The following is a 27,366-nucleotide window of genomic DNA, read 5'->3' as shown; positions in this document are numbered from 1 at the left end:
CCTAATATTTACCAAGATAAGATGTTAGTGTCTCACTCACAGGTAAATAGGTAAGAGAGTTAATAAAGGAGGGTAGGGAGTTGGAAACGTGAATTGTATTAAGAGATAATCTGAATATAATTTTTAACCAATTATGGGTATATATACACACAAAGGAAAAAAATTATAATCTCTTACCTTACTTCTTGATAGACAACCAGTAAATGGGATTGGTAAGAGGAACGAAGTGTTCATGGATTACCAGTAAGTCTGTTTTAGTCTTTACTAAGATAACTTATTTACCATTTATATTTCTCACCTCAGCTCTTTACTGGAATAAGAAAAATTAAATGCATACATTTTTTGTTTTTTAAAGTTTATTTCCTTTAAATGAGAGAGAAAGGTTCCCTTGACAGGGTGTTTATGCTGCAATCCTCACCCCAGCTCAGCAGCTAGCTAGCCAGCAGATTTAGGTAGACCCTGGATATAAACATTGAACCTTCCATTCGATCTCTGTGCAGCAGTTTCCCCTCTGCCTCTGCCATTACAGCTAGGCTACAGTTAGTTTTTATTTTGTTTTTGCAGTCCAAGGGTATATTAAATCTTCACACATGTTAGGGTTATTTAACAAAGATACTAGTTTAAAATTCAGGGTATCTTTTCATACAAAAGGAGTATTTTATAGAGTTGAACATTACTTTAAAATCACTGGTAAGGGTGAAAAGATGAAAGACCAGAGATTTTAGTCCCAAACAGACTATCGTCATTTTAGTCTAGTTATTTAGTATTAAAATAAATTTTATGACAAACTAATACATAGATGATATGAAGAAAAGACATATAACACTAAAGTTATATGGTAAACTTTTTCTTTTCTTTTTCATAAAGGCATATTGTAACAGAATGGAGGAACATATTTGTTATCATCTTAGATTATTTTGTACTTTTAACAAGAATATGTATTCAGATCTAACTCTTTGATGATAAAGGAAACTATACATGATTCCTGAAATGTTGGACATTGGGCTACTGTGTGTCTATAAGACAGATTTTACCATATGGCTATTAATCTTGTTTTTAAATGTGCTATTTTTCTTAAAAGAAATTTACTTTACCCTAGTAGTCTTAGTTCTAATGTTTGCTTATTATAGCAGTTCCCTTTGATTGTATGCTATCTATTATATTTCTTACTCTCAAAATTAGGCTAAATTGAGCACAGTAGTGGAAACAGAGGGCAGAGCCAGCACCATGCTGTGTAGTTAGTTTAAACATTTAGCTTAGGGACCAGCAGTTAGCGTAATGGCTATATTGCTGAACTCCCATGTAGTTGTCTGGTTTGAGTGACAGACTCGGTGGCTTAAACTCATGCCAGGCACGTGTGCATGCGTGCCCATGATCCCAAGAGGAGAATGGAGGAGAAGGGATTGTGTCGTGACCATCCCCCCGGGGCGGTGATTTCTCGCTTTCTATCTCTCTGTCTCTCTAGTGAGCGTACACGTCCTATAGCGAAAACCTCTCCAAAAAAGCATTTAGCTTAAACATTTGTTAGTTATTTTGCCATAGAGTGAGTGAGTGTGTGTGTGTATGCCTTAAGTATAAGTTGCTCCATACATGAGGATTTTAGAACATTGTGCAATGAAATTAATAAGGATATAAAAAACTCAATATCCCACGTAAAATACCAATGAAATTATGAAGGGAAGAAAGTTTTGTTTTTTCTACTTTGCTGTAGGACACAAGTGTTCACCAGGGAAAAATGGGGGTGGGGAGATTGAGAAAGCCACCTCCCAGGGAAGATGGCCACCCTGCAGTTTCTTCTCCATTCTCCTCTTGGGATTCTGGGCATGCTCATGTGCACCTGGCATATTTTTCAAGCTGCTGGGTCCAGGACTCAAACTGTACAGTAAATTATCTGGGATCCAGTTGCCTTAACCATCCCACCACTGGCTGGCCTGGGAAAGTTTAATTTAAAACTAAATATTGAGTTTTCAGGAAAGTCATGATGAAGTTTCGACTTTAAACAAACAAACAAACAAACAAAAAAACAGAAAATACGTCATGACTTTTCTGACCACCTAATATTTATTCTTGAGATCATGAATATGATTAAGCTAGGGCACAAAAGTCACCTAAAAGTTGATTATTCATCTCTTTCTACATGTCTTTTGCTAAGTTAACTTAGGAATCATAAAAACCAGGTTGTATTTCAGTAACAGTTCAATAGTCTGTCTATTTTAAAAAAAACATTATATCATTTATGTTTGTTTATTTTTAATTTTGACCAGAAAGGGACAGAGCAGGTGTGGGAGGAGTCAGAAAATAAACTGCCAGGTCCAAGATTTGAACTACAGTCAGCCATGTGGGAGTCCAGTGTCCTTAACCACCAAGCCACCTGCCAGTCTCAATAGTCCTAACAATTCACTAAGTACAACTTAAATATCCCTTATTGGAAATATGTTTCCAGATTTCAGGTTTTTTTGCATTTTGGCATATATGAATACACATGAAATATGCTGGAGATGGAGCCCAAGTCTAAATAGAGAATTTATGTTCCAATATATGTAAACACATAGTGTAAAAGTAGTTTTATACAATATTTTTGTATTATAGCATTTTAGTAGCAACTTATGTAAGATCAAGTGGAATTTTCTACTTGTAGTATCATACTGGTGCTCAGAAAGTTTCACATTTTGAAGCATTTCAGATTTTTAGATTATAGCCTTTTTTTTTTTAACCTCTTTCATGCCAGCAGTGAACACAAAAGGGATTTTAACAACAACAACAAAAATCTCATTTATAATAAACTACATTAAAATTAAAGTGTATATTGGCCTGTTCAACCTGAAAACATAGGTTAGTGGAAAGTGTCCCATGCTTTAAAAGCCTAGTCTAGTAGACACCAAGATGATTTGGTAAGATTGCTGGGGATGGGAGAAACAGAATTTTATAAAGTACTTTTTCTATTCTTTCTTTAATGTAACAAAAAATTTTTATCAGTTTATATATGTGGTTCTGAGAACATATAAATGAGAAACCATAAGCCAGTTTAAATCATAGGAATACTTAAGATTTTGCGAAAGGTGGAAGACAAAGGTGATAAACACATCATCTTTCTACTTCAGAACTTGAACTAGTCTGGGTTACTGCAGAAATTTTAAAAATTTAGGAGTACTTATAAAGTGATTATAGAAAATAGAGAAGTGGGCTGGTTCCATGGTGCAGTGATGATACTACCCAAAAGAAGCTTGATCCCACATGGCAACAGTGGTTTGAATCCCCAACCCTGTCTGATTGAAACATGCCAGGCGTGTATGCAGGTGTTCGATATCTGTTGGGCTAGAGACACAGAATCACAGCATGAGCACTCCCTTAGAAGGAGGATGCTAATCTATGTATTTATCCATTTCTAAGTCTTGTGTATACTCATGCACTGTCATGAATAAAGAAAAAGTACATAGAAGTAAAACCATGCTACCAAAGACAAAATTGCTTAAAGCTGATCAAGATAAACAACAAGATAGCTTATTCCATTTACCATTAAGATATTTACTACCTTATTTATTTATTTATTTATTTGTAGCATGTGTGCTCACTAGAGGGAAAGGAAAAAGCTCCCTCATTCATGACACTGTCCCTTTTTCTCCCTTTCTCTGTCTTTTTTAAAATTTTGAGCAGGTATGCATGCACGCACACGTAACTGGCATGTTCCTCAAGCTAACATGTCTGGAGTCAAACTGCAGTAGACTTTTGCTATGTGGGCACCTTAATTGGCCTTAGTTTTCATTTTCAGTGAAATGGTTTTTCATGACGTTTACTGTTGATTATCGTTGGTACTATTACTTTTTCCTGTCTAGAAAACATCAGTAGAAATAACAAAAGATTGTTTGGGAATATGGGTGACTAGAAATAACAAACTAGGCTGAGTTACGATAGCTTTGCTTGGGAAATGTGCCTTCTTTTCCAGCCTCCTTTTAGAGGACTCTGAAGAAGAAGAAGGTGACTTATGTAGAATATGTCAGATGGCAGCTGCATCATCATCTAATTTGCTGATAGAGCCATGCAAATGCACGGGAAGCTTGCAGTATGTTCACCAAGAATGTATGAAAAAATGGTTACAGGCCAAAATTAACTCTGGTAAGATTTACTCCTTTGTGTATTTTCAAAATTCTCCAAGACATGTACTTATGCTAATATTTTTGTTAACAAGTTTGTGATTGTAATTAATTGATTATTGAAACACGACTACCCAAAGTATTTTACTCATTTTTGAAGTCTCAGCAAAATCATTAAAGAGCATTAGTCTTGTTTCATAAGTTAAATTTATGTAATGTTTCTTATACTTCATTATCCAACAAACTACTTCATGTATGTATAGTACAGTTGTAGTATGTGATTGCTGGTCACTTTTATTTCATATAAGAACCTCTTGATGAAAGAAATACACTTATTATTTACTAGCTGTATGTACTTGAGAAAGTTGTATTGTTTCTATTGCTGTTGTGTCACTTATGGAATTACAATAAGACTATTGTAGAGGATTCATTTGTTTATGGAGTGGCAGTTTTGGAGTCATGCATAGTTCCAGATATGAGCAAGACATACAATCCTGCTCTTGCATTTAGCGATACTGGGGCTTAAGAGAATGCCTTTCTGAGGTGAGGCCATTTAAGTCTGGTGGAAAACAAGGTAAAGGGAATCATATCTTATTTATGTCTTGCTTCTCTGTGGAAAATGGACTTTAGAAGGACAAAAGTGGATTGAGGGAGCCCAACTAGGAGTCTATTATAGTATCACTTGTTAGAATTGGTGATGGGTAGCATATGGTAGCAATGATGTTTATGATAAAATGGATAGATTCTAAGACCAGCTGGTGGCATGGTGGTTACGATGGATAAATCCCACATGGCTGACTACACAGTTCAAGTCCCAGATCTGGCTGATTGAAGAACATTCTGAGTACACATGTGTGTGTATATCAAAAATCTCCGAAGGGAAGGATAAATGAAGTGAAAGAGATTGTAGTATTACCATCCCCCATGGGGGGGATTGTTTTCTTACTTTCTCTATCTCTGTCTCTTCATTGAGTGCACATACCCTCTGGCAAACTTAAAAAAAAAAGAGAAAGATTCAAGAAAGCTTCTGAATTTATTTTTTGAGAGAGAGAGGTTTTTGCTATAGGGTGCGTGTGCTCGCCAGAAAGAGATAGAAAGCGAGAAATCACACCCCACCCCCACCCCCACCCCCCAGGGAGGATGGCCACGCCACAATCCATTCTCTCAGGATCTTGGGCACACACGCACATGCACCCGGTGTGAGTTTAAGCCGCCAGGTCCAGGACTCGAACCGCAGTCGACCACGTGGGAGTCCAGCAACATAGCCATTAGGCTAACTGCTGGTCCCAGAAGTGGGTTCTATTAATATAAAACTTGTGTTGGATGTGGTGGAATATAAGAGAAAGAACAGTCTTAAAATTCATAGTTTTTCCTCAAACTACTAGGTGAATGGAAATACTGTTTACTAAATTAAGGAAGCTGGAAGTGCATTAGATTTGGAAAAGGAAATCAAGAGTTTTCTTTTGGACATATGGACTTTATCAAATAACTGTTCGGTAGATTAAATAAGAGATTACACATAAAGTACCTTAGCATGTTTTTCTGCTAAATGAAGAATAGTTTGACTCAACTTCTGATATGTTAACAATTAGATTACCAGCGTTGGATATAAAGGAAAGTAGGTAAAATGTAGTTATTATTGAAGTACAGTGGTTTTTCTAGTTAGGTTGGAATATTGACTCTAGTACTCTGGTAGCTATAGGATTTTGAGTGTTTTGTTTGTTTGTTTGTTTGTTTTTTTGTTTTTTTATTTTATTTTAAGTTGGTTCCCAACCCTGGCTGTGGATCAGAATCATTGAAGTTTTCAGGATTCATCTGTGTTGTAGCATGTAATTAATTCCTTTCATGACTTAAAGGAGTTGTTATCTAGACAAAGAAGGATCTCTGTTTAGCCTCTAGGGCAGGCACATTCCTTAGTTTCCCAAAAGTCTTCGGTATGTGCACTCACTTCAGAGATAATGGACTGGATATATAACTTGTTTGAGTTGCTTTCATTAAACATTGTTTTCATAGCATCATGCCAAAAGGCTTGAGAAGGAAGGAGCATAGATGACATTTCATTGCCTTTGCCACCTTCCCACCATCAATGATGAATAAGTATCTGGGAGGGAAAAAACAACAGAGATACCTAAATAATGGGTGGAGGCTTAAATACCATTGGGCAGGCAGGACCTGAAATGCACAGTGCAATTAAGGTTTGCTATTTTAGGACATATTACTGGTTTACTGCAGTAATGCAGTCTTCTTTCCCTTCTTTTCTCCTTGTTGATAAAGATTTTTATATTTTAAATAGCACTTTGGAGAAAGCATTTTCTGAAGACATTGTAAAACTAAGCTTTATTTGTAATTAATTTTTGCCAGGTTCTTCATTAGAGGCTGTAACCACCTGTGAACTTTGTAAAGAGAAGTTGCAGCTTAACCTGGAGGATTTTGATATTCATGAACTACATAGAGCTCATGCAAATGAACAAGTTAGTATATTTTGCCTAATTTGGTAAGTGTCTATTCTATGCTTAAGGGACAACTCTTGAAGAAAAGATTAAATCATGGTCAGAAACCCTGCATTAATATAATAATAATGTTATTAACATAATTCCCAGTTAAGTGCATTATTGGGTCATCGGGAGCAACATGATGCATTTTTGCATCAAAAAAATATGTCATTTTATGTATGCTTTGATAATTTTATTTTTCACCAACTTCTTATATGTAAACAACAATCAAATCACAAGTTCTAAATTCGTTATGGTAAAATTCATTGTGTGTCCTATAAACCCTAGGACAGTGGTCCCAAACTAAGCTTATTTCCCCAGGGCTGTAAGTTTTTAAGATGCTTAAATGATACAGTTAGAAAGAGCTTGATATTTCTACCTTTTTCCCTGCTAGTGGAAAAGTCTGGAGGAATGTGTTTAAAGAGACTTCAAGGGTGACTATAGAGTCAAACTGTCCAAGTATAGTTAACATATTTGTTATAAAAAGAGGTCTGATGGCAAGGGAATACACAAAATGCTTCAAAAACACTTTTTAAATTATGGGATAATGGGCACCCTTCCTTTTCTAATAATGTGGTGAGGTTCCCAGAATATGAAAGCTATTTTAAAGTGAACAGTTCAGTGGTGTTAATACATTCACATTGCATAACCACCATCTGTTCAGTTTCAAAAAACATTTCTGCATTCCATAAGAAAATTTGTACCCATTAAGCAGTTGCTCCCCATTCTTTCCAGCCCTTGGCAACCACCAATCTTTGTTGTTTTTTGAATTTACTTATTCTGGATATTTTGTGTAAATGAACTCATAGAATATGTGATCATTTGTGAGCAGGCCTTATTTTTCAAATGTGGGAATAATGGATACCCTTTGAAAATCTAATTAAACTATGGACCCTCCTTACAGAACATACCATTTAAAGGATTCCCAGGCCCCTTGAAGTTAATTGCTTGGATCAAGGTTAAAAATTACTGACCTAAAAAATGAAACATTAGGCAGCTGATGTAGCATAGATGCTATTCTCTAATGCCATTTACATTGTTTTATTCTCTAATGAGCCAGTTATCCAAAAATAAAATCTCTTTCAGCAAGGAACTATCTTAAATTCTCAAGGAGTCTCTGGATAGCTGAGCACTGGTACTTTAAAGAATGAAAAAGAGCATGGGAAAGTGGGATAATGCAGGGGATATATCATATCAGATTTATACATATATAAAGTTTTCCCTTCTTCAAATTAGAGTAGGATTCAAAAGACTTATTTTTTTCCAGCCATCTTTCTTCTCTAGATGCTCCATCATGTCTCTCAAAAGTTAGTTCTTTCCTGGGATAGCAGGTAGCATAGTGGTTAAGGCACTAACTTTTGTAGCCAGGCGCTGTTCAAGTCCCAGAACTGGCAGCTTGAAACTCATGCCAGGCACAGGTGCTTGCAGTGCCCAAAATCCCAAGAGGAGGATGGAAGAGAAGGGATTGTGGCATGGCCATCCCCCCTAAGGGGTGATATCTCACTTTCTCTCTCTCTGTCACTCACTCTCTGGCAAGGGTACGTGCCAGATTGCCAAAAAATTCTCCCTTTAAAAAAAGAAACTCATACCAGGCACATGTGTGCACACACTCAAAATTCCAGAAGAATGGAGAAGGGATTGGCGAGTGGCCATGTCCACTGGGGTGTGATTTCTCACTTTCCCTCACAGTTTCTCTGTCTCTCTCCTCTCTGGCCAGTGCATGTTCCCTGTGGCAAAAACCAAAACAAGAAAAGTAGGGGTTTTTTGTTTTTAATGTGGTCAGGTCAGGGCTGTTTTTATTGTTCTCCAAGCATTTTAATGACCCCCATTATTAATTTGGAAATGTTAGGAAATACTAGATAGTGTCATTATAAACAGAGTGACAACCTTCATTAAGCTTCTTGGCTTTAATTTGTTTTATGTGAATCATGGATTCTAGTGGCCTAACAACTACCCTCATTTTAAGTGAGTAGTTTTTATAGTTTATTTCCTTGTTACCCAGTAGCTTCAGCTATTAAAAGATAAGGCATACATCGCTAAAATTTTTTAAAGACTTATTTATTTAATCCCATTTATTATTACTATTTTTTAATTTAACCAGACAGAGACAGAGAGAGAGAGAGAAAGGAAAAGTGAGAAAGCAAGCTGCCATGTCTGGGACTTGAACCACTGTCAGCCATGTGGGAATCCAGTGCCTTTTACGACTGTGCCACCTGCCAGCCCCCATTAAAATTTAAAAAATATTTTTTATATAAGATTTCCTTTTAAGTTAAAAATAAGTAAAAAGGCGAAGCATTTAAAGAAATGTTTCATAAATTTTAATAAACGAATTTCATTTTTCTTGAATATTTAGAAGAATCTGATAACCACTTAATTGCTAAAGTTGGTACTAAGAGTGTACAGTTTTGAACTTAATTACCAAAAACAGGATACAACTTACAGATAATTCATTTGTCTAAAAGAAAAAAAAGTCACAGGACAGGGGCCAGTAGGTGGCATGCTGGTTAAAGTGCTGGATCCCACATGGCAGACTAGCAGTTTGAGTCCTGGACCCTATGACCTAAAAGTCACACTGCGGGGACCAGCAGATAACATAGCAATTACATCACTGGACTCCCACATGACTGACTGCGGTTTGAGTCCCAGACCTGGTGGCTTGAAAATCATGCCAGGGGTGCATGCATGCCCAGAATCCCAGGAGGAAAATGGAGGAGAAGGGATTGTAGCGTGACCATTACCCTAGTGGTGTGATTTCTCACTCTCTCTCTCACTGTCTCTGTCTCCCTCTTTCTCTCTCTGGCCAGTGCACACACCCTAAGGCAAAAACCTCTTTAAAAAAAATAAATCACACTGGGTGCATGTTTGCCTGTGTGTCCAAATTACCAAGAGGCAAATGTAAGAGAAGGGACTGCAGCATGGCCATCCCCTGTGTGTGTGTGTGTGGGGGGGTGTCATTTCTCACTTTAACTCATTCTGTTCTATTGGGAGTACACGTGCCCTGTGGACAAAAGTGTTTTTAAAAAACATCACAGGACAGACCAGTTTTTTTTTTTTCCATGAATTTTTTTAATTTTATTTTTTTAAATTTGACCAGAGAAGGACAGAGAGAGAGAGAAGGTGAGAAAGCAAGCTGCCAGGTCCAGGATAAGAACTGTAATTGGCTATATGGGAATCCAGCGACCTTAGCCACCATGCTACCTTCCGGTCCCCAGACCAAATTTTTATTAACACTTTTATTTATGATTTTTATTCCCAGCTTAAAAACAACAGAACTTTGAACCTAAAAACTTTTTTTACCAACTGCAAATTTCCATGTAAATGAGTTACTTCGTTAAATTTGTTAGTTCATTCTTTTATTTACCTTTAACTTAATTGTATTATCCAAGAAACAACTGAGCTATGAGAATAACTGTTAGAATATTTATTTAGCTGTAAGTGAAATGGTAATTTTTTTAAGTAAACATAAATAGCTCTTGCTATTCGTAAAATAAAATCTCTTACAGCTTTATAGAAAAGCCAAGCATTTCACCATCAAAACACTTCAAAAGTTTCACTTTTTTTATAAATTATTACATAAAGGAAGCCTAAGTGAGAATAGATATTCTCACCTATTTGGACTCATTATATGGCATTAGTAAAATTTTATTAAGTTATTAAGGGCAGCATTTTATTTCTTATTTTAATAGATGACACTATATCCCTTAGTAGGAATTAGGTAAGAGTGCTTTCCTCTAGTTTATCAGCATGCTGTGGATATCAGTCTCAGTTCTACTAATTTTTTATTCTCCATGTTCTTTGTTTTCTTTCTCTGTTTGCTTCATTGTTGAAGGCTGAGTATGAGTTTATCAGCTCTGGTCTCTACCTAGTTGTGTTACTGCACTTGTGCGAACAAAGCTTTTCTGATATGATGGGAAATACAAATGAACCAAGCACACGTGTCCGGGTAAGTAATATTAGAGTGGGGAAGAAAGGGAGGGTGTGGTACAGCAGTTGTTTGCCTTGAAAAATAGATTGTTTCATGTTTTATTTTAGTTCCTTTGGGGATCTCTTGTTTTTAAATATTTCTTTAAAGGTACTGTAGATTTAATAGAAATTGCTGTCTTCAATACACAACCTAATTTTCTCATAAAGCAATTTTAGAGAAAAAAGTAATTTTTCAGTTCTTGAAGGTAAATTGGAACATATTTTAGTGAAAAATTGACAGAATTTGAAACACCAAGGGAAAATGTTTTCAATTTCAAAAACAAGCAAACAAATGAAACTTTAGTATAACTAAGAAACCTGAAACTGAATTCCAACAGCCAAAATATGGAAAATTAACTTTATTATTGCCATAAAAGATACCAGTTACTAACTTATAAGTAATTAGAGTATTTAAGATATGGACAAGTTGGTAATTACCATGTATGCTCTTAGCCATAATACAGTATTTAGACTAGATCCTTGTTAGGTATATATGTAAATGATACTGTTTGCCTTAATATATCCGAGAAAACTGTTCTGCTTTGGCCATTTTGTGTAGCAGGCCTAAGATATATATCTCATTACAGTAGCATTCTCAACACTTCATACTTGAATGTGTTTATAAATATATCCTTCAAACTTTTTTTATATAAATGTGATAAAAATTATAGATTTCACATTAAGGAGTTTTTATTTTGAAAATTACCAAGTAATAGCAATTCAATATATAGCTAAATTTTACCTCAACATATATCCAAATTAACAAAATTTCTTTTTGTATTTTATTATCATGCAGACAGTTGTCCAGTAAACCAACTGCCAGATCATCATCATTGAGATAGAATGAACTATCAAAAGAGTGTTCAGAATTTGAACAAAGATCTCTTAACTTCTAAATACTGTAGAATCAGGAACTTCTACCTTTAGTTAATGCCATAAAAGGATTTATTAAGAAAATATCTAAATTCTTCAGAATGAATAAAGCATACAGAGCATATGTCTTGAATTTATGCCTATGTAAATGTTAATATTAACTGTTAATACTACAATGAAAGTCATTTTTAGGATTTTTTTTAGTAGTATAGAACTGAATGAACTTTCAGAGCTATCGAATGTAGGCAGGAAAATATTCTTAGGTGTTTTTGTTTGTTTGTTTGAATTGACCACTAAAATCAGACACATTTGAGTCCAAATCGCAAGCATTTTTGTTTTTTCCCCCATTCCATTTCATAATTTTTTAAAAAGTTATAAAAGATGACAAAACCATTAGATGAAATTATTTTATTGTGTCTGCTCCCAATTTCAAGAAACTGGTTCTACATTATTAATAATGATTATTTAAACTTTAAAGAAATGATAACCCTTGCTAAGCTTATAATTTATAATAATGTGGGAAGAAGGACCTCTAAAGGCTTAAAATGGGATTTGACTTAAGTAGAAATAAATCTCCTATACTGATTCTCTCTTAGATCCACTTGCAACATTTAAACTACTGTATTTCTTTCTGCATTGTTTCTAGTTTATTAACCTTGCAAGAACTCTTCAGGCACATATGGAAGATCTCGAAAGTAGGTGGAATTTCCGCTCCCTAGACTTGTTGAATTTACTATTGCAAATTAAACCCACAGGGCAAAATCTAAGTATATACTTTTTGACCAAATTAGAGCTTTGTTTACAGGCTTAATAATACCAAAATGATTTATTTGGGGAATGCATTTTGGGCAAATGACATTATTTAGGAAATGCTTATTTTTGAGATTTATTTTAAGCTACTGAAAGGTATAATTTTACCCACCAGTATTTACTTTTATTTTAGATATTTATTTTTGATCACTGCTTTTTGCACTTGTAATCAAAAAGGAGATATAAAATTTTAACTAATAAGACCTCATTTCTTGGAACCAGCAGATGGCATAATGGTTACGTTGCTGGACTCCCACATAGTTGACCACTGTTCGAGGCCCAGACCCCATGGCTTAAAACCTCATACCGGGTGCATATGCTTGTGTGCCCAAAATCCCAAGAGGAAAATGGAGGAGAGGGATCTGAGGTGTGGCCATTCCCCTTTGGGGTGATTTCTTGCTCTCACTCTCTCTCTCCAGCAAGCACATACACTCTATAGCAAAAATCTGTCTTTAAAAAAACCCTTATTTCTTAATCGGTTATAACCTTTTTTTTTTTTTTTTTTTTTTTTAAGAAATTTTACTTCTTATTTACCTTTGTAAACCATATAAGTGTTTTTTTCTGGGCTTATGTATTGTTCCAGGAAAATAGGGAAGAAAGGATCCTGAGTCTGAGTTGTACCACAGAAGCTATAGGTCTTTTTTTTTTTTGCTCCTTGTTAAGTCCTCATGGACCTTTAATAGGCAGCAAGCTCCACCAGCAACTTCAGTCTCTTAAGAATTATGTTCCAGCATTAGAATCTTCTGTCTAGGATCCTATGTAAGGCACTTAATGCCCAAATCTTCACAGGCATCTTCTCAGCCTACCCTCTTCTCAGAGTCCAACAACTTCCTGCTCTATATCAGGTGGGCATAGGTATTGGTGGCTCTGGAACAGTTCCTGGGAATCTAAGATTACCCCCACTCAGTCTCTGTGTGTTTGACTTTTTCACCCAAAGCAGCAGACTCCATTCTGATATACTTTTAGGAGTGTTTCATTTGTTTTTAAATTTCCTAAGGGGCACATGCCCTTGCTAGAGAGCAATAAAGTGAGAAAACACCCCTCCCCCCATGGGGAATGATTACACAGCAATCCCTTTTCCTACATTTTTCCCTCCTGAGGGATTTTGGGCATTCATGCACAGGTATTAGATCAGAACTCGAATTGTACAGACATGTGGAGTCTAGCTGCACTAATCATCAAGCCACCTTTGGCTTAACATTTTTTACTATGCAGTCTCCAGTTGATTACTTTCTATAATCATTTTCCAAATACTTAGAGTATTACTTAGAGTGTATCTAACATTTTAACCTTTAGAAAAAGCTCAGCATCCTTTGAAGTAATGTTTGAAAATGACTTAGATCTCTTAAAAACCTTTTATCCTAACTTTTTATTCCATGTCTTAGATTATTCTAAGACAGATTTATGTCATTAATCTGTACTATTTTTCAATTTTAAAAGGTCTTGGGAAAACACTGCAACACATTTTCACTGCCTTAGTCAGTAATGTGAAAGTAAAAGGAGTCAATCGGAATTCATTTTGTGTAAATAAATTTTCCCCTTAGTAGTTCAGAACCCTGTGTTAACTAATTCAAAGGTCTCTTTATTTTGTACTTTGTTAAATGTGATGATGATAGTAATTTGTTTTAGTGTACATTTTCCCCAGATTTCCCATTTTTTATTAAAAATATTCTCATTTACAATTTAGTTACTAACTATAGTAATATTCGCTTCCAACATGTGAGAAAGACAGGAAAAAGATGGAAGTGGAATAACCCAAACTCAGCTGAGAGGGAAAGACTGCAAGTTAACTCTGTAGTATCAAGAGTGTTAATATATTCTGGAAATTAGTTTTGACTAAATTTTCCTTTCCTATAGAATTAATCAAATATAAAGCATAAGAAGTTCCCTAAAAAATTACTGTTTTTTAGTTTGGCATTCTTCCATGACCTAGCGTAAAACTTAACCATAGGGTTTATATTGTCACAGTCTAGGTATATACTTGGAATGATTTATTTAAATTCGATTTTATCTGTAAGTGCTGCAGACGGTTTCTTTGTTTGATTTAGGTGGATTGCATTTGCTGAGTATTCTTAAATGATCCAATAGTAATACAAGACTAGACAACGTTAACCTTTCTGCTTTTGATAATAGAGGGGGGGATGCTGGTTAAATGTTTATTTTAGTGAACTTTCCTTTTCTTTCACTTGCAAAGTGTTTAACAGAATACACTGTTTTATACTTACTGTGCCCTTCCTAAATTCTTGTGCCATTAATGACTACTGAATAATTTGAGGTTAGAAGTGTTGAAAAAGTGATAAGTTTCTGACAGTATGGAGACATGGCGATAATCTCAACAATAGGATTATACTGAATCCAATTATTTTAACTTAGGCTGTGTCTATATAATGCTTCTTTGATTTAATGAAATAAGAGCTTTTCTTTGGCATTGTGTAGACATAGCTTTGAAAATTGCAAGAACACCCATAACCTGTTATTCTATGTACATTTTTTTTCATTCTCATCGGATGCATCAAACATGCAGCGGTAATAAGCCAGATTCTACTCAGGTGTGTGAGAGCACTTGTTTTAAATTCACTTTTTCTGTAGTGTGTATATATATATATATATATGTATATATATATATATACTATATATATCATTATCTTCTATGAAAACGAGTGGATCTCAGAAATGTTGTAGCAGATGCTCTTGATCTACATTTTTAAACATTTTCATTTTTATGAAAAAAAGAGATAATATCACAGAAAGACACGGTGGGGTGGGAACATTGTGGATGGGCATCACCCACAGCCAAACCACCCTAACCCTGTCATGATAACTTATCATTTTGACCAAACAGTATACTAAATTGGGATTTTTGTTTTATAAGTCATTGCTGTTCTGGATTCATGTTTATACTGCCCATTCTCATCCCCCTTAAAATCATTCTTGATCATCCTGTTTTCTTTCAACAGCTTCAGAGGATGATTCTGAAGAAGATGGAGACCTTAACAGAACATTTGATATTGCCTAACTTCATATAAGACAAATGGATGATCTGTGAACAAGTGTTTATTAAAACTGGCAATTAAGTATGAATTAATTTTGTGGGGGAATGCCTATTAAATACATTGACTATCTGTATATATAATGAATATATATATGTGTGTGTGTGTATATATATATATATGTGTGTATATATATATATATATTCATGCTCAAGGTTGGCTGCGTTAAAATTCCGTTGGATCTTTTAACATGGCCAGCAAATCTGATGTTTATAAACTGGTAATCAAAAGTATTTTTCTTTTAGGTGAGTGGGAAAGTATTACCCTTGTTTTAGATATCTAAGCGATGCCTATTAACTTTTTTGTGTGTGTTCTGGTTAATATAGTCATATTTATGAAAAAGGTTCGTGTTTTAGTCTCTTGCTAGTGAGAAAAGTGAGACAAATATGCTTTTGAAATAAAATGCCATATGGCACCTAGTTATTTTTCTTTTAAATGCCTTAAGTTGCAGTCTCATTTTGGTAATCATTTGCTTCCAGTGTTTAAAAATAAAAATATTTTAAAAAGATTGGGGAGAAAGTTATGGAGAGTATTATATTAGGTTTCCAAATTTAATTTAAATTCTAAATTAACTTCGCAATAAAACCTAATTTTTAAAAAAGTATATAAATATAAAATATATAAATGATGGACAAATTTTTGTACTGATTTGCAAAATGCAGTAGCCCATAGTATGTATATATTCCTTTTAGGAGTATCACAGCTGTATATTATATCAGAATTGCCAGTCAAATACTGTTTGGTTAAGAAAATTATTGCACTCTAAAGTTAATAGAATATTTTTAAATCCCACATTCAAAGTTTAAAACACTGGTTTTCAATGTGGTTTTTAGTGTTGTCACTTTATAGATAAATATAATATAAATAACCTATTTGGATCCTGATTGTTTTTAACTGTTCCTTGGTAATTCTGAGCATTTATTTGAATGACTTACTAATATTTTTCACTACCTTTGAAGAACAGGTGAACATAGGTGTACACTGTGGTGATAAGTTGTGTATACTTTCATAACACTGTATTTTTTCTTCTGTCAACACCCTTAAAATACACTTTAAAACACCTTCAGGCAGTTTCAAGTTAAAGTCTGCTGTCACAGCAACAAACTACTTTTTCAGAACCTAAATAGAAACCATGTAATTTCTCAAATGTGAATGAACAGTTTGCCTACACTTACTTTGTTGGTCTTATGTAATCTCTTGGCTTGAAATAAAGTGCATACCGATTGATTCATAGCTTGAAATGTTTCCTTTTAAATGGGTGCTCTAAGATGACTTCAAACCTTATAGTCTAGAATCTTATTAAAAGTTCAAAAGCTGTTGAATGTAGTGATATAAATGTTTCTAAAACATTAGTTCAGCTCTTGCCTATTATCCTTCCATTGCCTTACTTAAAACAAAAACACAGAATTTAAAGATGCCAGTGTTAATATATTCTATAGGTCTTCGGAGGTGCTTTGAATTTGAAGTACATACTTTTTTTTTCTTTTCTTTTTCCTAATTTTTGCCAGAGGATGCATGTACTCACCAGAGAGAGGGAGAAGGCTCCCTACTTTGGGAATGGGCATGCTACAGTCTCTTCTCAGTTTCTCCATCCTGTCAGGATTTGGGACAGGCATGCACATGCACCCAGTGTGTTTCTCAAGCTGCTAGGTCTAGGACTTGAACTGCAGGGTTGGCCAAGTGGGTTCTGACTGCTTTAACTACCAAATGACAGAGCTGGCCCAGAAGTATTTAAATTGCTAATAGGATTCATTATAAAAATTAAGTGTCTTCTGCTTATCCCACAAAATTTTTATTTAAATAATTTAAATGGTAGAAAACATTTGGTTGGTATGCATATAATTTATATATAGTTTGTCATTAGAAGCTAAATGACAGGGATAACAGAGAATGTCCTGAGTGATAAGTATTGTATTGGATCATGAAAAAAGTCATGACACTTTTTTGCCTAGAAAACCAAAAATATGTCATGGCTTTTCCAATGACTCAGCAGTTCCTCATTATCACTTAATACTTAAATATTTGCCATATTAGCTTGATAGTGTAATTGTGACACCTGGATACCATATTAGCTTGATAGTGTAATTGTGACACCTGGATAAGAAGAAATGAAAAAGAAATCATTATCAGTTTAAAATTCTGAACAGAAATAAACAGACCATGTATTCCTTACCACCAAGATAGCATATTCCTAAATGTAACTTAAAATGTCATTCTCCCTAGATATCTGCCAAACAGAAGAATTGTTATTTTTAGCTGGAACCCAGATATTGAAGCATTTTCTACATTCTGAATGTAGTAAATAAGCCTGCATATGTAATTGTTAATATTAAAAATAAATAATGCCTTGAAGGATCTACTTATCTGATGACCAGTGAATCGATATAAGTGCCTGGTATAGATGTTGTAATATTAAAAAAAACTAAGATTTAGTATCTTCATTACTGGGGGCTTCTAGACCTGTTGGAGAGTGAAGTCAAACATTGAAACTTAAATTACAGTTTAAAACTTATGGATAAGCTGGCATTAGGTAGAATTTGTCAAAATGTACAGAAAAAAATTTATGAAGTTGAGTTGAAGGGGTGATTCTAGAGCCAGAACTATCCAATAAAACTGTATAATAATGGAAATGTTATGTACATTGCCTAGTAAAGTTAGCCAATAACCACATGTGATGTAGTTAATGTAGTTGATGGGCTGAATTTTAAACTGTACTTAATATACTAAATGATTGGACATTGTAGTGCTTGAGATTTGAGACGGTTGGTTTTAGGAAATTGATAAAGATTGGTCTCCATTCTTAAATGAGTGGTAGAAATTTGGTAGGGCAAGGAATTCCAGACCATAATGTTCACAGTTATAACTATTAGTAGATATCTATAATAAAATAGCAATCTCCATCACTAAACAAAATCTCAGGTTTAAAGCACTTATGGAGTACAGTGTGTCCATGTAATACAGGTAGTGTAACACTTGCTTCATAAAGTGCCTCATGACCACACCCTGCAGTTTTCTGTCACCACTTTGTAGTTATTCATGTCATTAACAATAGTGCTCTCAATTCTGATGAGGGATGTTTTTTATTCATAGTGGTCACTGAGAACAGACCGCACAGGCTGGGACTTTGTTGCCATTAATCAAGCTGGAAACAGTGTGGCTCCCCATGAGAAAATTATTCCTCATAAAATAATTAAAGGAATGTAGCTTTGGGGGAGAACACTTAAACTTTCAAGCTCCTCAATACAAAAAGTGTAATTTTATGTGGAGTCTATATTTTTTATCCTTCTAATTTTGTTTTTGTGTTATAAAAGACACTGAAGAAAAAATTATTCATTTTCAGCTTCCTTTTTTGTTGGTTTTGTGGGGATTTTTCCTCCCCAAATGATTATTATCACCCCAAATGATTATTTTCACCTTTTGTCTTTTTTTTTGTTGCTGAGGTTTTTGCTATGGGGTGTGTGCACTCATCAGAAAGACAGAGAGACAGCGAGAAATCACCCTCTTAAGAGGGATGGCCACGCCGCAATCTCCATTCTCCTCTCGGGATCTTGGGCATGGACGTACACGCGTCCAGAGTGAGTTTAAGCTACTAGGTCTGGAACTCAACTGTGGTGAACTACATAGAAGTCCAGCGACACAGCCATTACACCATCTGCTGGTCCCCACATTTGTCTTTAAAAATGTACAATAAATGCACTGAAACTTTTATCATCACTATTGCTGCACTTGTTTTTCTTCAATCCTTGCTTACGTTACTGAAGGAAAAATTTTATAAATGTGTGGGGTGCATGAGATAAAAATGTACAGTGGCAGGAAAACAATTTTTTTTGGGGGGGGGGAGGTTTTTGCTATAGGGCACATGCGCTCATCAGAAAGAGACAAACAGACAGTGAGAAATCACCCCCCAGGGGGGATAGCCACGCCACAATCCCTTCTCCTCCATTCTCCCCTCAGGATCTTGGGCGCACACACACGCACCCAGCATGAGTTTAAGCCTCCAGGTCCAGGACTCGAACCGCGGTCTACTATATGGGAATCCAGCAACATAGCCATTATGCTAACTGCTGGTCCCAGGAAAACAATTCTTTAAAGGGGACACTATGATGTATTTAATCTCATTGCCAGCCTTTTCCATGCCTTCCTGAACACAGCTACACAGCTATAATTTGTTGTTTAACAAAACTGGAAAAATTTTATTAAAAGTTCAGTAGTTTGTAATACGTGCCCTAAAATACTACATCTAATAGTATGAAGTTAATTATATGGAGTAGTGGATATTAAATCTAAAATTTTCTTCATCTTATGACAGTGGAAGGTTAAGATACTATAGAAATTATTTTCCACAATAACCAGTATCAAGGATATTTAAAAATATGTAAGACCTGGGACAAGCAGGTGGTGTGTTGGTTAGGGGGCTGGGCACTCCTATGTGGCTGACTACGGTTCAAGTTCAGAACCTGGCAACGTCTTGCTTTCTCTCTTTCTGTCTCTGTCTTTTGTCAAATGAGAGTAAAATGAATATAAATAAAATAAAAATAATTCTTTAAAAAATATATAAGACCTATTTTTAAAATCAGTCTTACTCTCCCTATCATGTTTGGAAGTAAAGTAGTGAAACTAAACTAAATAGGTTCAACTAAATGAGAGGGAAGAGGTGAGGGTAGGTGAAACAAACGGTCCAGGTTTTTAGTTGTGTTCTTTTTAAAATTTCTTAATGACCAAGAGAGAGAACACCAACAGGGTCTTGATGCCACAATTCACACCCCTCCCCCTGCCCTGGATCATGGGCACACTTGCCAAGAGTGCTCAGGGGGACCCCCCCAGATATGGACCTGCACCAGCAGCCATTCCCTGTGGGTCTGTGTCACAGAGTGCTTTAACTGCTGTACCACTGTCTTGGATCGATCTCTGTATGAAGCATTTCTTCATTTGACTGAAAGGTTCAGCATTTGAAGGGGTGGTTAAAAACCACTAAAATATAAATTTTTTTAAAGGCCTTTTAATTTGCCAAACTGTGTGTGTGCTCCCTGTAGAGAGGGAAACAGAAAACACATACCCACAGGGAGGGTGGGTGGGTGCCCTTCACTCCCCTCTCAGATTTTTGGGCATGTATGCACATGTACCCGGCATGTTATTCAAGCCGCCAGGTCCAGGACTCGAATCAGAGTCAACCAAGTAGGATCCAGCAACATTAGCCACCACACCAACTGGTCCAGATCATTCCTGTCCTAAAACTCATTTTCATGAGGAACCTCAGGATTAATTTTTGTCAAAAATCTATTAGTACGTGAAAATAATGTTGATAGAATAAGTAATACCATAAAAGCTACATTGTCAAGTTTTACGTTAAAATCTCACATAGAAATTGCAGTCAAGGCATTTGATGGCTTAGTCTGAGATTACCAAAAAAACATTTAGTTGAATTGAACAGCGTAGTCATTTTCTTCTGCAACTACCAAAACACAGTCGTCATCATAAGGTGATTGGGGGGCAGTTGAAAACACTGTGGCAAAACCAGATTCAGAGTTTCTTTTGTAGAGGAACCAAATGATTGCTCCCAAAACTGTCAAAATTACCATGCTAGCAATCACTAGAGCAGCTATTAAAATGTGGTTATCTGCAACGGAAAAGAGAAAACATAACCAAGATCAGGTTATACTAATCACAAATACAACATTTTGGGGAATGCAAGAATTGATATAATACATTATTTAAATATTTATCTCTTGAGAATTTTCCACACAGATGAGAGGGATGAAATTATATATTACTGTCATATTTTTATTTTTAGCTTGAAAAATGGTCATACTTTAAATTTTCAAGTAAAATTTGCAGTTCTCTAGTCTACTGAAGATCTTCAAATCATCCAGATGCACTATTTTCCTCTAAGATGTCGCAAATTCAGACCTACTGGTCTCTTTAGGAACAGTGATACCTGAATGTGTGTACATTAATGAGGTTTAATGGTTTGACAGGTTTTTAAGGTTAAAGATTTGTGTCAATGAAAATACACCAAGAGCGACAGTGAGTATCTGGACTTTTTGTTTTTTTGCAGTCATTCAAGTATTTGTGTCTTCTACTGAACAACTTAGTATTCACAGCCTTGCAGTTCTTGCCTATTAAGAACCCTCATTATCTTTTTATATGAATTGAGTTCAGTTGTGGAAAATTACTTGTTTTAGAAGTTAGGAGAAAAATACTTTGGGGAAGGTATTTTTTTTTTGCTTTTGTTTTAATTTACATTTCATGGCTGTCTAGCTTTCTGGGGTACAGTGTACTTTTTCAGAGTATGCATGACAGTGTGTGGGAATCTAATTCGAGGATATTACCTTATTCTTCATCTTCAACAAAGTAATTAGGTTTTCAGTGTAGATGGTTTTTGTTTTGTCTTTTTTGGGATACATAAAAGCTTAACAGTGCCCCCCCCTTTTTCTTTACTTTTTTTCTTTTTTTGGGGGGGGAGGGGGAGAGGTTTTTGCTATAGGGCATATGCGGTTGCCAGACAGACAGACAGACTGAAAGCGGGAAATCATCCCCTGGGGGAATGGCCATGCAATCCCTTCTCCATTGTCCTCTCAGGATCTTGGGCATCCACACACACGCCCGGCGTGAGTTTTAAGCCACCAGGTCTGGGACGGGAACCACAGTCGACTACATGGGTGTCCAGTGACATAGCCATTACGCTAACTGCTGGTCCCCCCGTTCATTTAAAAAAAATTTTTTTTTTTTGGAGAGGTTTTTGCTATAGGGCGCGTGTGCTCACCAGACAGAAAGAGACAGACAGAAAGCAAGAAATCACCCCCCAGGGGGGATGGTCACGCTGCAATCCCTTCTCCATTCTCCTCTCGGGATTTTGGGCACGCACGCACACGCGTCTGGCGTGAGTTTTAAGCCACCAGGTCCGGGACACAAACCATGGTCGAATACGTGGGAGTCCAGCGACATAACCATTATGCTAACTGCTGGTCTCACCCCCATTCAATTTTTTAAATGCTGTTGTGATATATACCATTCCCTAACCTATTTGCCTTATTTGCATATGTCTCGTGGCTAATTTTTTTTTTAATTAAGCCCTTCCATAACCTCCAAGTATTGGAAAAAAATTCAGAATTTTTTTTAGACATGCATTTTCATTTCAATATACTCATTGATTATTTCATCTGATGCTTTTTAAAATGAGACCTGGAAGAATTAAAGATTACTGACATAAATCTAGCCAAAAATCATTAAGGTAAGGGAGAGCCACTGATAATTCAAAAATATTGATGGGGAGGGAACCAGCAGTTAGCGTAATGGCTATGTCGCTGGACTCCCACGTAGTCGACCGCGGTTCGTGTCCCGGACCCGGTGGCTTAAAACTCAAGCTGGGCGCTTGTGTATGCGTGCCCAAGATCCCGAGAGGAGAATGGAGGAGAAGGGATTGCGGCGTGACCATCCCCCCTGGGGGGTGATTTCTCGGTTTCTGTCTCTATGTCTCTCTCTGTCTGTCTGGCGAGCGCACGCGCCCTACAGTGAAAATCTCTCCAAAAAAAAATATATATATATATTGATGGGGGGGTGGAGCAGCAGGTGGCATGGTGGTTATGAAGGTGCTGGATCCTACATGGCCAACTACAGTTTAAGTCCTGGACCAGTGGCTTGAAAATCACACTGGGTGCATGTGTGCATGTCCACTCAAAATTCTGATAGGAGGGAACTCACCAGTTAGCGTAATGGCTATGTTGCTGGACTCCCACGTAGTCGACCGCAGTTTGCGTCCCGGCCCTGGTGGCTTAAAACTCACGCCGGGTGCGTGTGCGTGCGTGCCCAAAATCCCAAGAGGAGAATGGAGGAGAAGGGATTGCGGCATGACCATCCCCTCTGGGGGGGTGATTTCTCGCTTTCTGTCTCTATGTCTCTGGCTGGCTGGCGAGCGCACGCACCCTATAGCGAAAAACCTCTCCAAAAAAAAAATTCAGGTAGGAGACTGAATTGCAAGTTGGCTATCATCCTGGCATAGGGTGGTTTCTCACCTTTCTCTCTGGCAAGCACACATACCCTATAGCCAAACTAAAAAATAAAACACCATTGAGGATTTTGTCACATGGCCTAGTGGTTAAGAGAGCTGGCTCCCACCACATGGCAGTTGTGGTTTGAATTCAGGCTCCAATGACTTTTAAAACATGCCAGGCTCATGTGCAGGCGTGCCTAAAAGTACCGACAGCAGAGAGACATGGCAGAGAGGGTATTGCAGCATGACCACACCTATTGTGGGTTGTACTGTCTATCTGGAGAATGCACATTCCTCTGGTAATTAAAAATTAAAAAATGTAACCAGCAGGTGGCGGATGGTTATGTTGCTGGACTCCCCCGTAGTTGACTGTAGTTAAAGCGCCAGACCTGGCGGTTTAAAACTCAAGCTGGGGATCAGCAGGTTGCCTGGTGGTTAAGGCGCTGGACACTCCCACATGGCCAACCAGGATTCAAGCCCTGAATCTGGTGGCTTGCTTTCTCACTTCCTCTCTCTCACTCTCACCCTCTGTCTCTCTCTGGTCAAACTAAAATATACAATGAATGAATAAATAAAATAAATTATTATTAAAAAAAAAAGAAAACTCAAGCTGGGCACGTGTGTGCACATGCCAAAATCCTGAGTTGAGAATGGAGGAGGGACTGTAGCAAGGTCACACTTTTTGTCTTTGTCTCTTGGGCAAGTGCACACGCCCTATAGGTAAAATCTCTTAAAACACACACACACAAAAAGCAAAAACATTTGTGAGGAGTGAAGAAAATGACAAGTGATTTATCTTTCAATCCTAAAATTTTGTAATCTCAGTTTGGTAAAATATGAGGGGTAGGTATGATTCTTACTAGAGACAGTAAGAAAAGAAATTTTTTGGGGGGAAGAGGTTTTTGCTTTGGAAAGGGGGCATGCGCTCGCCAGAAAAAGAGCGAGCGAGAAATCACCCCCCAGGAGAGATGGCCACGCCGCAATCCCTTCTCTATTCTCCTCGGGATCTTGCACGTGCATGCACACGTGCTCAGCATGAGTTTAAGCCACCGATTCCAGGTCTCCAACTGCAGTCAGCTACATAGGAGTCCAGCGACACAGCCATTACGCCAATTGCTGATCCCCCAAGACTATAAAATTTAAAAAGCCAAAAATTCCATAAAATGAGTTAAGATTGGATTTGTACATAGCTAAATAGTTTTTTTATTAAATTTAACACAGCTCATTTTTAGTTTTTCGCCCTAAATTTACTAATGTGAGCACTTTAACTTCTTAATGAATATATAGTAATACATTATTATAATCAAGAGTATGTCTACTTTAAAAAGTCACATGATCATAACAGTAGATTAAAAAATAATAATAAAATATTGAGTCTAAAAGAGCATGTAAATGAGAACTACTTATAGGCCCATAACCACACAACAGAAAATTAAAAGATCTGGTATCCTAAGAACAAGACAGCATTCAAGATTGTTGGGACACATTCTACAAGTGATTTGTGTGGCCAAGTTGCCTACAGGGCTTTTAGTTTGCCAGCTGCAAGCTAAAATGTGGGACAAAGCCAGTCTTAAGGCAATATTAAAGCAGTATGTGGTGACAGCCAGGTAGCGTGAAGGTAAAGTAGGCTGGATCCCACACAGCCAATTGTGATTCAGGTCCCAGGCCCAGCAGCTTGAAAAACATGCTGGGCGTGTGTGCTTGTGTGCCCAATATCCTGAGGAGAATGGATCAGCAAAAGGGATTGTGGCCTGGCCATTCCTGCCAGGAAATGTTTTCTCTCCCTCCCTCCCTCCCTCCCTCCCTCTCAGCAAGTGCATGTGCCTTATACCAAATTTTAAAAATATGTGTGTAAGGTTTATATCTGGACAAAGGATATTTCTACATTAAGTTTATTATCTAATTAATTAAAAGAAAAATGTTTGTGTGCTTGAGCAAATAATTGCTATTACCTAACATCTATTACTAGTTAATTTTTTTTCCTTAGTCTTAATTAAGGAAATTGGAGAAAAAGCAAAAATTGGAAGAGAAGCTTTCACTTCTCTTCCCTGTCATTTACCAGACCCAGACAGTCTTATTTTTTTAATCTACCTTCTGAAAACTGACATAGGTCACCAAGTATTCTACATGACTTAACTGTATAAGCACATAAAAACTTCAACCTGAGACAGTAAGATTGTTGACCACCCTGCCTTAAATCTGTCTTCTCATTTTGCTTCCCTGACATTACATTCTCCCTTAGATTTATATTTCAGCCTTCTTCCTAATCATCTTTGTTGACTCAAAACTTTCTGTGGCCTAGCTTCTGGCACAGTAGATTGTGCACCAGACTAGAGCTGGAAGCCACATGCCAGCTGCAGTTTGAGTCCCCAGCCTAGTCAGCCTTGAAACACTGGACTCATGCCCAGGGTCCTTGGGACAGAGGACTAGAGGGGAGGGGATCATGGTGTGACCAAGCCCTGTCATAAGCACACAGTCTATCATGACCATTAAAAAAAAAGACATGGTGGCTCTATGTAAATATATAGATAAGTGTATATAGCCAGTGCCTCTCCCCACTTACTTCCCCATCCATTCTATTTTAAATTCCCGTAAATGGAGAGTCACTATCTAATGTAGAAATTTATGCATTATCCTAGATTTCCTCTCCATTCACTAATCAGGAATTTGTCTTTAACCTTTTTACTGTCTTAAGGTTTATCCTCTGCCATCTTCATGCCCTAGTTCTGACAGTCATCATCTGTGGTTCAGAGTACATGACTCACTCTTAACAATAACTTAAAATAATCTGTTGAACCCTTACTACAGGTTAATTTATTAAGTATACCAACTGTGTACATTTCACTCTGTGGCACAGGGTGTAAATGACTTGCCCAAGTTCATGTTGGTAAAGCACTGATCTATCTGTCCTCTTGATACCATTTTCTGTCTCTCCTGCCTAATGCCTACTTATTCAAGCTTTAACTCCTGCATCATCTCAGTAACCTTGACTGAACCCAGTTTGGCCTGACTTTCCCATGCTGACCATACTGTGTGCACGCTGCTATAACCACCTTAGTTCTCTTGACAGCATTATTCCCAAGGGATTCTTCCAGCTTACACTTGTGCGAAAGAGAACTTCCCTTGGCCAAGACTGCCCCTACACTTAACTTATTAGTACCACTCCCAAGTTTATTTTTCCTATCAGAGGGAAAGCTACAGATAATCCCAACAAAGTCCCATGCTGCAATCCACTGCCAAACTTAGCCTGCCAGAATTACTTGAGATGCAAACTCAGAATGCTTCCATGTGCCGTCAGTATTGTAGAGTGTTGCATTACTGCTGGCCCTGTCTCACTGCTTTAACTCGGTGGTAGTATTACTCTTTAAAATGAGAGTAAGCCTGAATTCTGTCTGTATGGCAGGCTTTCCACCTTCCTTTCATTTCCATTGGGTCTTCATTTTGCTCAAATATGGCCTTACCAGTGTGGTCTTCCCTACCATCCTACTTTTAAAAATGAAAGAAAAGCAACACCTCTTTTCTCTCTATACTCACATTCATCCTTTTCCCCTGCAGTATATGTCACCATCTGACATACCATGTCTCTTGTTTTACCCTTCCTACAAGATTGTAAGCTTGAGAGTAGAGGCTTTTTCTCTCTTGTTCATTGTTCTGCTTCATTGTCTAACTTTGGAAGAAAGCCTGGCACATAGTATTTACTCACTAAATTATCCACATACCTTTAAATAAGATCGATTTACATATGTCTAGGATCTTCAGAAGGCTCATAGAAGATGCGTATTATGAAAAAACAATTTAAAAATTTTGGGGGGGCCACAGGGTGCATGTACTTGCCAGAGAGCGACAGAGAAAGAAAGAGAAATCGTTCCTCTTGGGATTTTCAGCATATATGCACAGTGCCCCCAGTGTGTTTTTCAAGCTTCCAGGTCCAGGATTTGAACCACGAAGTTGGCTGTGTGGGATCCAGCATCTTCACCACTAAGCCACCTGCTGGCCCCAATTTCAGAATTTCATTGCACCAAAATAAACTTGTATTTTATTTCTCTGAATTTTTAGAAGTCCCCTTATATATTCAGAATGAATTCCAAGATGACTCT

At 36.9% G+C, this 27,366-nt stretch overlaps 2 protein-coding genes across 9 annotated transcripts in view; one reads left to right on the top strand and one right to left on the bottom strand.

Moving 5' to 3' along the window:
* The window catches only part of MARCHF7 (membrane associated ring-CH-type finger 7), a 39,865-nt gene extending 21,387 nt beyond the window's left edge, over window positions 1–18,478 (top strand). Inside the window, exons 6-11 of one of the 8 annotated variants that reach the window (XR_003551388.1) lie at window positions 193–243; window positions 3,944–4,113; window positions 6,453–6,585; window positions 10,413–10,526; window positions 12,066–12,114; window positions 15,187–18,478. Coding sequence is in view for 6 of the 8 variants with exons in the window: in XM_027776506.1 (XP_027632307.1) it covers window positions 193–243; window positions 3,944–4,113; window positions 6,453–6,562; window positions 10,413–10,526; window positions 12,066–12,230 (610 nt within the window). In the remaining 2 variants the exon portion in view is untranslated. Of the gene's footprint in view, window positions 1–192; window positions 244–3,943; window positions 4,114–6,452; window positions 6,586–10,412; window positions 10,527–12,065; window positions 12,514–15,186 lie in introns of those variants that run through there. The other 7 variants (XM_027776508.1, XR_003551389.1, XM_027776509.1 and 4 more) reach the window with 7 other exon arrangements.
* Window positions 18,479–20,606: 2,128 nt separating this feature from the next.
* Window positions 20,607–27,366, bottom strand: part of LY75 (lymphocyte antigen 75) — a 192,109-nt gene continuing 185,349 nt past the window's right edge. Inside the window, exon 39 of the mRNA XM_027776510.1 lies at window positions 20,607–20,896. Coding sequence (XP_027632311.1) covers window positions 20,694–20,896 — 203 coding nt within the window. The 3' untranslated portion in view covers window positions 20,607–20,693. The remainder of the gene's footprint in view (window positions 20,897–27,366) is intronic.

Source organism: Tupaia chinensis, unplaced genomic scaffold (genome assembly GCF_000334495.1).
Source record: "Tupaia chinensis unplaced genomic scaffold, TupChi_1.0 Scaffold000674_2, whole genome shotgun sequence".
Classification (NCBI taxonomy): Eukaryota; Metazoa; Chordata; class Mammalia; order Scandentia; family Tupaiidae; genus Tupaia; species Tupaia belangeri.
The sequence above is the reverse complement of the archived record's forward strand: the minus strand, read 5'-3'. Positions and strand labels throughout refer to the sequence as shown.